The 13,139-nt window shown below is 37.8% G+C and overlaps 1 protein-coding gene across 4 annotated transcripts in view; it reads left to right on the top strand.

Moving 5' to 3' along the window:
- Positions 1–13,139, top strand: part of EPHA5 (EPH receptor A5) — a 412,214-nt gene that overhangs the window by 275,615 nt on the left and 123,460 nt on the right. For all 4 annotated transcript variants that reach the window (XM_068975450.1, XM_068975448.1, XM_068975449.1 and 1 more), the window contains exon 6: positions 12,223–12,347. In XM_068975450.1, coding sequence (XP_068831551.1) covers positions 12,223–12,347 — 125 coding nt within the window. The remainder of the gene's footprint in view (positions 1–12,222; positions 12,348–13,139) is intronic.

Genomic DNA, 13,139 nt, shown 5'->3' with positions numbered 1-13,139 from the left:
AATTATAACTTTTGAAATGGTTTATTACCCTTTTCTAACTAATTCACATTTTGATAAATGTCTTAGAGGGTCATTGGGCACATATACTTTTCATTTCAAACACACAAATGTACATATACTTTACTGTGTTTGTTGCATGTGTTCTAAGTGGCTTCAGTCATGTTTGACTCTTTGAGACTAAAAAGATCCTATGTAACATAATATGCCAGACTCCTCTATCCATGGGATACTCCAGGCAAGAATACTGGAGTGGGTTGCTATGCCCTCCTCCAGGGGTTCATCCCAACCTAAGGGATGGAGCCATATCTCTTAGTTTCCTGCATTGGCAGGTGGGTTCTTTACCACTAGTGCCACCTAGGAAGCGCTTATTGGTGTATAACTGATATATAATAAACTTCACATAAAGTGTACAATTTGATAAGATTTTGCATATCTGCATACTTGGGAAACATTAGTGCAAATAAGACAGTGCTTATATCCATTTCTCCCAACACGTTTACTCATGTCCCTTATTAATCCAACCAAAAAAAAAATACATATTGTTAATGTCATTTGTGTAAAACTCTAAAAATTGCAAACAAATCTATTGTAATAGAATGTGAGTGATTGTTTATTCACCTCTTTACTTATCAATATTTGCATGTGCATAGTCTGTGGGGTCGCACAGAGTCGGACACGACTGAAGCGACTTAGCAGCAGCAGCAGTATCATCCAGAAACTGTTCCAAAAACCAGCAGACAGTACTGAAAGAGGGCACAAGAATTTTCAGATTTTATAGAGATTATAGTCTGGTTGGACTAAAACAGATTACATATGAATGTACAAACACATCAATTTACAAAGTATTAATAGAATGTTTCTATTTATATTTTCCCAACCTATTAAGAAACAGTACACAAATGAAGAAAGGCTAATATTGTATAAGACAGCAAGATAGCAAGGTAATAAGAGTGAGCCAAAGGTTTAAGAAGGCAACAGTTTACTTAAACAACACTGATCCAGCTTGTAGCTTAAGGTTTCCAAGTTTATATAATTTTGTTAAAAGAACTGATTCCAGTATGGTTTCCTTTAATACTTCCCAAAATTACTGAAAAAATGATTCAGTTAAATTGTTCATTGAAAACAGGGAATCCTTGGCCCCAGTCTCATCTCCTGAGTCAGAATTTCCTGGAGTGAAGACTAATAATCTGTGTTTTTAAGAAAAACTGGCCCAGACTCATCTGGTTAAGAAGAATAACCTAAATATGATGAATTGTGTGTGGAAGAGAGGAGTGGTAGGTTTCAGCCAGCAGATATTGACTTTGATATCCATTGTCCAGATTTTGCCAATGGAATTAATTGTAAGATGCATGTTTTTTAAAGCTGGTGTATAAATGAACACATGACTTGTGTGGAGGGACTTTTGGAGGCAAGTAAAAGAAGCTCCATCTGAGGAACCTTTAACATTTTCATGGACTGTCACAGACTGAAAATATATCCATCAGTTCAATTCAGTCAGTCAGTCGTGTCCGACTCTGTAATCCCATGGACTGCAGCATGCCAGGCTTCCCTGTCCATCACCACCCGGAGCTTGCTCAAACTCGTGTCCATTGAGTCAGAGATGCCATCCAACTGTCTCATCCTCTGTCATCCCCTTCTCCTCATGCCTTAAATCTTTCCCAGTTTTTTTCCAGTATATATCCATATTATCTTATTTATCTTTCTCAGTGCTTTAAGATTACAATTTTATGTGAATAGGTCAAATGCATAGAGATGTATTATTAAAAAAAAAAAACAACAAATACAAGTAACCAATACTTGAGACTTTCCAGGTGGCTCAGCAGCAGATGCAGGAGATACCCAGGAGCCTTGGGGTTGGGAAAATCCCCTGGAGAAGGACATGGTAGCCCACTCCAGTATTCTTGCCTGGATAATCCTAAAGACAGAGGAGCTTGGCGGGCTACAGTCCACAGGGTCCCACAGAGTTGAATACGACTGAATCCACTTAGCAGGCATACACATACAGTACCTGATACCGTTATACAGAATCAGATTGCAGTCTGGTAAAAAGTTAAAAAAAAAAAGTTCGTATCAGTGTTCCAATTTTAAAGATAGAATAAACAGTCATAGCTGTTAGGTTACTTAAACAAGGTCACTCAGCTGGGAAATGGCTGATTGCCAAAGAATTTGAAGCCAATTCTGCTTAATTTCAAAGCTGTCTATACCATGGCACTCTTTCCTATCTGAGAACACTAAACTAGGTTCTGTATTTGAAAAGTTAGGATGATATGCTCTTTTACATAACAGATAGCAGACTTCTGTTTTATCATTGCTTGTGCCACTGAGATGTTAAAGATTTCTACATTATATAAGTATCAGTAAATCAAACAGACACAGATTGGCAATTCTTTAATCATTAGAAATATATACTGAAAATAAAGTAAATGGGTGGCAGATGGTGGGAGCCACTGTTGAAGTTGGAGATTACAGATAAGTTAAAGAGGCTAGAATAACTTGTGTGGTAGCTGATTAGAGTTAGTAGCATCAGTGTATATTCATGTTTAGCTTTATATATATATACATATATCTTGTATATATATATGTATATATGCAAATAATTATAGCTACATTTAGAAATGTTCATAGATACATACAGGTTAACATACATGCATTTATTTCCTGGCTTTGTCATCTGAGAGGGCCAAGAAACAAAACCCCAGTAGCAAAGAGCACACTTATAATCCAGACAGTGGTGTCCAGTAGAATTCTCCAATGTAGGAAACCAGTATTCCTAGGAGAAATGACTTATTCTAGGATTGAGGACAGTAAATGAAACAAGATGAGCCTGAAGCAGCTGGTCTTTCAATGCCAAGAGGTAAGAAACTGATGTAGAATACAGACAGAAAACCCATAATGATAGAGGTATTTCAAAAAGACATAGAAGCCAACTGAAAGAGTAATCAATGACCAAAACTTTAACAATTTGAATAAAAAATAAAGTTTTAGATTATAAGTAAAGTATAAAAAAGATCCATGTGTCTGTACTCCACAAGAATATAAATAAATGATGAAGCAAACACATAGGGTTGAATAGATAATAATTTGGGCAGATACTCCACCCTCAAGAAGGCAGACCATTGCTCCACCTTCCTTAAGTGTGGGCTGCATATAGTCACTTTCTTCCATGCATATGGAAAACTGGGAAAAGAATAACTTTGCTGTGAAGAAATCTAATGCTACCTCTGTCAGGTGATCAAAGTTAACCTAATACTAACAAGTTATGCCTGTACCCTTGATAGGATGTCATGGAAAAAGCACTTTACCTCTGCACCTTCCTCCACAAATAACTTACATCTCAAGCCTAATCATGAGAAAAACATCATATTAATCCCAGCTGAGAGATACTTTACAAAATACCTGACCAATATGCCTCAGCACTGTCAAAGTCATCAGATCAAGCAGTTTGAGAAAATATTATAGCCCAGAGGAGCCTGAGGATACGTGATGACTAAATGTAATATGGTGTGCTGAGTGGGATCCTGGAAAAGAAAAAGAATAATAAGTATACCTAGGGAAATTGGAATAAAATATGAACTTTAATAATAATGTATCAATATTGGTTCATTAATTGTGGTATATCTACTATACTGTTGTAAGTTGTTTCCTTTTAAAAAATGTTTATGAGTTAGAGCTAATTTACAATGTTGTGTTTCTGTTGTACAGCAGAGTGAATCAGTTATACATATACGTACAGCCACTGTTTTTTAGGATGTTTCTGAAACATCCTAAAATGATCATAGAAGACATTCGGTGTGGGATACATGGAATCTCTCTGTACTACCTTAATAATCTTTCTATAAATATTAAATCATTCTCGATTTAAGTTTTTTAAATTCAATTAGGTGAATTAGGGAAATGTTACTGTATAAAAGATAAATATCTTGCTTATTATACTGATATTCAAAGTTCACTTCCAATATGTAAGATAGAATCAATTCGTTTCAGTTCAATCGCTCAGTCATGTCCGACTCTTTGCGACCTCCTGAATCGCAGCACACCAGCCCTCCCCGTCCATCACCAACACCCAGAGTTTGCTCAAGCTCATGTCCATCGAGTCGGTGATGCCATTCAGCCATCTCATCCTCTGTCGGCCCCTTCTCCTTCTGCCCCCAATTCCTCCGAGCATCAGCTCTTCACGTGAGGTGGCCAAAGTGATGAAGTTTCAGCTTCAGCATCAGTCCTTCCAGTGAACAACCAGGACTGATCTCCTTTAGAATGGACTGGTTGGATCTCCTTGCAGTCCAAGGGACTCTCAAGAATCTTCTCCGATACCACAGTTCAAAAGCATCAATTCTTTGGCACTCAGCTTTCTTCACAGTCTAACTCTGACATCCATACATGACCAATGGAAAAACCATAGCTTTGTCTAGACGGACCTTTGTTGGCAAAGTAATATCTCTGCTTTTTAATATGCTATCTAGGTTGGTCATAACTTTCCTAACAAGGAATAAGTGTCTTTTAATTTCATGGCTGCATTCACCATCTGCAGTGGCTTTGGAGCCCCCAAAAATAAAGTCTGACACTGTTTCCACTGTTCCCCATCTATTTCCCATGTAGTGATGGGACCAGATGCCATGATCTTTGTTTTCTGAATGTTGAGCTTTAAGCCAACTTTTTCACTCTCCTCTTTCACTTTCATTAAGAGGCTTTTTAATTCCTCTTCACTTTCTGCCATAAGGGTGCTTCATCTGCATATCTAAGGTTATTGATGTTTCTCCCACAATCTTGATTCCAGCTTGTGCTTCTTCCAGCCCAGCGTTTCTCATGATGTATTCTGCATATAAGTTAAATAAGCAGGGTGACAATATACAGCCTTGGCGTACTCCTTTTCTTATTTGGAACCAGTCTGTTGTTCCATGTCCAGTTCTAACTGTTGCTTCCTGACCTGCATATAGGTTTCTCAAGAGGCAGATCAAGTGGTCTGGTATTCTTAGAAGCAATTTGGAATTTTTCCACATATCCATAAGGTGAAACTTAGAATCTATGCAAATTATCTTGTTCTAGTCCACTTTATTTCTCTGGTATTATTGTTCTTCTTTCACTGTGCTGTGCTGTGCTTAATCGCTCAGTCATGTTCAACTCTTTGCAACCCCATGGACTAGCCTGCCAGGCTCCTCACTCCATGGGGATTCTCCAGGCAAGAATACAAGTGGGTTGCCATGCCCTCCTCCAGGGGATCTTCCCAATCCAGGTATCGAACCCAGGTCTCTTGCATTGCATTTACTGTCTGAGACACCAGGGAAGCCCTAGTAAGGTAATATTTATGATTTAACATCATCCAGCAAATTTTACAGGCATTAATGCTCTGTGCCATCATTCTCAGTTTGTTCCAGGCTTACTTAATAAAAGGTCAAGTGGATAAAGAATGAACAACAGGTAAGGGAGATAAATGAAATAAATTAAACATGTCCTGATGCTGACAAATCTTGTTAGTTATTTTAATATACATATTATCTCTAAAATACTTTGCAGTAGGGTAAGAGTGCTGCAATTTACAATTTTCACATCATCATCATGCCTGAGGAGCTGTCAGTGTCCCTACTTTGATCAGCTTTACCCAAATGATGAAGAGGTCATCTCTTCACTGATCAAGTTATTCTTGAACTACTCTGAGCTGAGAAGTGGTCTCCTTTACTTCTTCCATTCTGAACCATGATTTAAAGGGCACTCGTTAGCCTCTGAGACAACCAAGTATGGAAAATAATGGTGTCTATTAAATCAAACAGTCTTTGAAAGCCATATGGTTTATGCTTAACTTTGATGGATGTAAGTAAATAACAAAGAATTCCATTTCAGGATAATTATGTCTGTGTTGATATTTATTTGATAGCTTCACTCTAAAATGGTTATTTATTTTATTGAAGAATGGATTATTTTAAATAAAATGCAAGTTCCCAACTCATAGGATCCTAGTATACACATGTAAGATGAGATAAACTTGGTTTTGAATGATACTTGATGATGTATGTATTTCTCATTCATTCATGCATGTATCCATTCAACAAATATTTCTGAAATATCTATACACCAATTAATTTTCTGGTGCTGGTAATATAGCAATGAACTATATCAAATTAATCCCTGCCTTCATGGAGCATACATATTAAATGCAGTTTTGAATAGAAAGTTGGCAACACCATCAGTTCTTTAAGTGAAAACTGAAACCTATCTATAAAACTACATCAACTAAAATGAGAATGTCTGCAATGTGGTGAAATGAGTGAAGAATTTTAAAGACAGTTTTTGGATCTTTACTAAAGTATAATGAAACACATATGTAGTGGTCATGGGACAGTGAGTGTAGTTTATGTGATTCATAAAGATACACACTATCGAACAAAGTATATTAAAAAAAAATTCTATTATCTTCCTGAATTTTCTCTTCCTGTTTCTACATCAGTAAATTTGCTGCTTTGCTGCAAACACTATGATGAACTAGGGGGCCTATAGTTTGTTCTTCCTTCTTTCCCTGTATTCTGGATGGTTTGTCCATAGTACCAAAGATGGCATGACTTTCCCTCATGAGGGAATCAATAGGGACTTTGAACTTATTCCAGAATGTGACTGTGAGAACCACCAGTCAGTAAATTTGCTGCTTTGCTGCAAACACTATGATGAACTAGGGGACCCATAGTTTGCTCTTCCTTCATTCCCTGTATTCTGGATGGTTTGTCCACAGTACCGAAGATGGAATGACTTTTCCCTCATGAGGGAATCAAAAGGGACTTTGAACTTATTCCAGAATGTGACTGTGAGAACCACCAGTCAAGTAAAGGATTTACATGAAAGTAAATAAACTTCAATTTAAAACTACTTTTAAACAATTTTGGCCTTGTACACACACTTTGTGTTCTGTAGTGTGTATGTGTGCTCAGTCGCTCAGTCCTGTCTGACTCTTTTTGACCCTATGGACTGTAGCCCACCAGGCTCCTCTGTCCATGGAATTTTCCAGGCAACAATACTAGATATAGGTTGCCATTTCCTACTCCAAGGGATCGTCCCAACCCAGGGATTGAACCCTTGTCTTTTGCATCTTCTGCATTGGCAAGAGGATTCTTTATCACTAGTGCCACTTGAGAAATTGAGGCAAGATACTGGAGTGAGTTGCCATTTCCTTCTCCAGGGGATCTTCCAGACCCAGGATCAAACTCAGGTCTCCTGCATTTTGGGCAGATTCTTCATTATCTGAGCCAGCAGGAAGGCCCAAAATGAAAGTTGCTCAGTCGCTCAGTTGTCTCTGACTCTTTGTGAACCCCTGGACTATAGCCCACCAGATCTTCTGTCCATGGAGTCATCGAAGGTAGCCATTTCCTTCTCTAGGGGGATCTTCACAACCCAGATCTCCTGTGTTGGAGACAAGATTATTTACCATCCAAGCCACCAGAGTCCAGAAATTTTATGGAGCTGGACAGAGGGAGGGGACATGTATAAACCTATGACTGATTCTTATTGATGTTTGACAGAAAAACAACAAAATTCTGTAAAACAATTAGCCTCAATTAAAAAATATATTTTTAAAAAAGAATAGAAGATAAAACTGAAATTATACGTTCTCTGAATCTGAACACCACAAAGCCTATGATTAAAAGAATAAAAGTACATATTATATTATCAAAGTCAATATAACCTGTGGGTTTATAAGACACTAGACAGTTACCAGACTTTGCTCTTACAGATAGTTGTTTCTATTTTAATTTTATTGAAAGATATGTCACTTTTAATAGATAAGTTTGCTGATACAATATAATACATAATAAAAAAATAAGAGTTTCCTCTGTATTTGATTTTTTACCACCACTCATTTACTCCATACATATTTATTGGACCATCCTCTGTCCAGGTGCTGTTAGAGCTAGGATTCAGCAACAAATGAGAATAACAGTATCACTGCCCTCATAAAAATTATACTCTACTTCAGAGGATTGAAAAAAGCAAATAGGAATAAGGAAGAATTCATATAGAAATAAGATATGAATATCAGATGGTAGAAGTGCAAGAAATAGAAGAAAAATTGTGAAGATCAGAGGATGTGGCAAGATAAGGTGGCTAAGGGAGAGAGCAAACAGGAAAGGTCTCAGTGAGAAATCCAGAAGAGGGAGTGAGTTCTGGAGTCAGAGCAAGAAGCACCTCTGAATAATAGGATGCAGATAGAAAATCCTTAGGCAGGAGTGTGTCAGAAGTGCCTGGGGCAGCCAGCCTAGAGAAGGAAGTTGCAATCCACTCCAGTATTCTTGCCTGGAGAATTCCATGGAAAGAAGAGCTTGTTGGGCTACAGTCCATGGGGTTGGACACAACCGAGTAGCTAACACTATGTAGGAGTGTGTCAGAAGCGCCTGGGGCAACCAGCCTGGGTGGAGCTCCTGAAGAAGTAGCAAGCGGTAGTGAGGTCAAAGAAGATGCAGAGAGCCAGGCCGTACTGAGGGCTTGTGTGTTTTTCCACATTTGGGTTTTACTCTGCAGTGAGACACAGAGGTGCAGAGGAATGACATGATCTCACTTCCGTTTTTAAATAATGAGCCTCTTCCCATCCCCCTTTTTACACTAGCATGGAGACCTGCAAATAGTTCTAAACTTTGTTCTTGCTGTCTGTTGCTCAAAATGGTACCTCTGATTTGATTACATTTTCTGAGGAGTGGAAAAGATAATTAAACATGACAAATTACAGTGCATTATTTTGACTGAATACTGCTGGAAATTAAAATAGAAATACTATGCATCCATATGTATATGTATATAACATATAGGGCTTCCCTGGTAGCTCAGCAGTGAATAATCTGCCTGCCATTGCACAAGACAGAGGAGACCAGAGTCTGCTGCCTGAGTCGGGAAGATCCCTTTGAGAAGGAAATGGCGACCCACTGCAGTATTCTTGTTTGGGAAATCCCATGGTCAGAGGGGCCTGATGGGCTGTAGTCCATGGGGTCGCAAAGAATTAGACACAACTTAGATACTAAAACAACAACAACAATATAACATATATATTATTATTTCTTTTTGTTAGCTGCTCAGTCGTGTTTGACTCTTTGTGATCCCATGGACTATATGTAGCCCACCAGGCTCCTCTCTCCATAGAATTCTCAGGCAAGAATACGGGAGTGGGTTGCCATTTCCTTATCCAGGGTATCGTCCCAACGCAGGAATCAAATCTGAGTCCTCCTGCATTGCATGCAGATTATTTACCATCTGAGACACAAGGGAAACCAAACATCTATCTATCTATCTATCTATCTATCTATCTATCTATCTATCTATCAATCTATCTAAATTTTAATCTCAGTTCAGTTCAGTTCAGTTCAGTTCAGTCACTCAGTCATGTCCGACTCTTTGTGACCCCATGAATCACAGCATGCCAGGCCTCCCTGTCCATCACCATCTCCCGGAGTTCATGCAGACTCACGTCCATCGAGTCCGTGGTCGTCCTGGGTTGTCCCCTTCTCCTCCTGCCCCCATTTTCTCCTAGCATCAAAGTCTTTTCCGATGAGTCAACTCTTCGCTTGAGGTGTCCAAAGTACTGGAGTTTCAGCTTTAGCATCATTCCTTCCAAAGAAATCCCAAGGTTGATCTCCTTCAGAATGGGCTGGTTGGATCTCCTTGCAGTCCAAGGGACTCTCAAGAGTCTTCTCCAACACCACAATTCAAACGCTTCAATTCTTCGGTGCTCAGCCTTCTTCACAGTCCAAATCTCACATCCATACATGACCACAGGAAAAACCATAACCTTGACTAGACGGACCTTAGTTGGCAAAGTAATGCCTCTGCTTTTGAATATGCTATCTAGGTTGGTCATAACTTTTCTTCCAAGGAGTAAGCGTCTTTTAATTTCATGGCTGCAGTCACCATCTGCAGTGATTTTGGAGCCCAAAAAAATAAAGTCTGACACTGTTTGTACTGTTTCCCCATCTATTTCCCATGAAGTGATGGGACCAGATGCCATGATCTTCGTTTTCTGAATATTGAGCTTTAAGCCAACTTTTTCACTCTCCTCTTTCACTTTCATCAAGAGGCTTTTTAGCTCCTCTTCACTTTCTGCCATAAGGATGGTGTCATCTGCATATCTGAGGTTATTGATATTTCCCCCAGCAATCTTGATTCCAGCTTGTGTTTCTTCCAGTCCAGCGTTTCTCATGATGTACTCTGCATAGAAGTTGAATAAGCAGGGTGACAATATACAGCCTTGACAGACTCGTTTTCCTACTTGGAACCAGTCTGTTGTTCCATGTCCAGTTCTAACTGTTGCTTCCTGGCCTGCATACAGATTTCTCAAGAGGCAGGTTAGGTGGTCTGGTATTCCCATCTCTTTCAGAATTTTCCATAGTTTATTGTGATCCACACAGTCAAAGGCTTTGGCATAGTCAAGAAAGCAGAAATAGATGTTTTTCTGGAATTCTCTTGCTTTTTCCATGATCCAGTGGATGTTGGCAATTTGATCTCTGGTTCCTCTGCCTTTTCTAAAACCAGGTTGAACATCAGGGAGTTCACGGTTCACATATTGCTGAAGTCTGGCTTGCAGAATTTTGAGCATTACTTTACTAGCATGTGAGATGAGTGCAATTGTGCGGTAGTTTGAGCATTCTTTTGCATTGCCTTTCTTTGGAATTGGAATGAAAACTGACCTTTTCCAGTCCTGTGGCCACTGCTGAGTTTTCCAAACTTGCTGGCATATTGAGTGCAGCACTTTCACAGCATCATCTTTCAGGATTTGAAAGAGCTCAACTGGAATTCCATCACCTCCACTAGCTTTGTTCATAGTGATGCTTTCTAAGGCCCACTTGACTTCACATTCCAGGATGTCTGGGTCTAGATTAGTGATCACATCATCATGATTATCTGGGTTGTGAAGATCCTTTTTGTACAGTTCTTCTGTGTATTCTTGCCACCTCTTCTTAATATCTTCTGCTTCTGTTAGGTCCAGACCATTTCTGTCCTATATTGAGCCCATGTTTGCATGAAATGTTCCCTTGGTATCTCTAATTTTCTTGAAGAGATCTCTATTCTTTCCCATTCTGTTGTTTTCCTCTATTTTTTTTGCATTGATTGCTGAAGAAGGCTTTCTTATCTCTTCTTGCTATTCTTTGGAACTCTGCATTCAGATGCTTATGTTTTTCACATAAGGCTATACACTACCACAGGGCTATCACATAGTGGTTATACATTACTCACTTTAGCTGACATCTTTTCCATCTTATTACATCTACATTATAAATATATAAAATATGTATTATTTCTCTGTCTCTACACTTACATACACTCATGATGTGTGTGTGTGTGTGTATATGTATATATATGCCTCCCAGGTGGCACTAGTGGTAAAGAACCTGCATGCCCATGATAATTTCTTGCTTTGTCTTCTATAAAATCTGAAACCTACAAAAATAAAGGTTATCTACATCAAGAAGATTATGTTAGCACCTCTTTATGGTGTCAAACCCAGAGTCTATGCAAATCTCATCAGACTGATAAAAAATGGATGCCGAGTCAAATATTCAAATATGTGGGAGTTCAAAATACTCAGAAAGTAGTATTTTTTTTTCTATTTTTATCAGATAAATAGTCATTTAATAGACACTGGCAAATAATGATGAGCATCATAAGCAATTGTGATTTCTAATGAAATATTTGAGAAAAATGGATATGAAGGGAAATGCTTCTTTTATTTGCTATTGCTTTATATATACACGTATTTAAGCATAGTTTTAAGAAAGACCTCCACTATATTTAATATATGAAATTTCAATGATTATAGGACTCATATGACTTCAAAAATAAGAAATTATGAAAGTCTTAATGTTATAAAAATATGGTAATAGGGATAACCATGTATGTGTTAGTGTTATGGAATATGTTATCGAGTCCATGAATTTTAGAAACAGAACAGACATAAGATCATTAAAAACATCTTCATTCTATAAAAACAAGACATTTTATGTATCTAAAGTTTATAGAGAAAATGTGGACTAAGATTCTGTGTTACTATAATTTTATTATAGAAATTTCTCTCTAGTTGATTTATATTTTTAAAACACTTCTAAATCTATAAAAACTTGTATATAAACAATAACTGTTTCCAGGTAAAATGCAAAGTTAAGTGTTTGGTATATTATATTACGTTCAAGTGTGCCAATATACATGATAGACAGGTGTAATTTTAAGGCTCTGTTAATCATGCTACTCTCCATTTTTCAGCCCCCTCTCCAGTCACCAATGTGAAAAAGGGGAAGATTGCTAAGAACAGCATCTCCTTGTCTTGGCAAGAGCCAGATCGTCCCAATGGAATCATCCTGGAGTATGAAATCAAATATTTTGAAAAGGTGGGACTAACAGAGTAAAAAACGTCCTTTCTTCCTTTTTCATTTTAATTTTAGCAACTGTAGTTATCCAATTTGTAGAGAAGCATTTTACAATTTTAGGTGTAAATCCATGACAGTTGATTTGCAGTCATGATTATGAAGGCCAGACGTGTATAGGAAGTGCTTTATGTGTGTTCTGTTGCTGCCAAATAGTTCACGCTGCCAGAATACTGCAATGTAATCTACTATCAGCTTCACTAGGCTTCACAGCATTGAAAGATAAAGTCACAGAACATTTTCAAAGTGTCCCAAATGATGAAGCTGTTAACCTTCAGTAGTGACTGCAGTGTACTACAGGGAAAAACACATTCTCATGGCCAGTAACTCTGCATAATACCTATTCTATTTTGAAGTATCAGCAGGTAGCATGTATATATATACCTTATAATTTTAGAAAATCTATGACAAAAGTCTAACACTGTAGCATAAAATTTATTTTAAAATTTGAGGGGATAAAATCGGAAGTATATGCTTCACATTCCCTATAGTTTCTTGATTTCCTTCTTCTTCCCTGAGTTGTTCTTTTGCCATAATAGTTGTTGAAATCTAAAAGCAATAATCATTCCTCTTTCTCTTTTCTGAATCCATGACCAAGTAAACTATTGATAAAGGAATAAACTGGTAGAAACTAAAGATGCACTTATAATTTCTAAAGCTGAGCTGGTGTATTTGGCTTAGATATATTATGTTAGATTAGATTTTCTAACCTCCACTGCCATTTTACAGTAAATTCCCTACATATGAACCTTTAAA

This window comes from Capricornis sumatraensis, chromosome 7, assembly GCF_032405125.1.
Source record: "Capricornis sumatraensis isolate serow.1 chromosome 7, serow.2, whole genome shotgun sequence".
Classification (NCBI taxonomy): Eukaryota; Metazoa; Chordata; class Mammalia; order Artiodactyla; family Bovidae; genus Capricornis; species Capricornis sumatraensis.
Note: the sequence above shows the minus strand (reverse complement) of the source record. Positions and strands in the feature narration are given on the sequence as shown.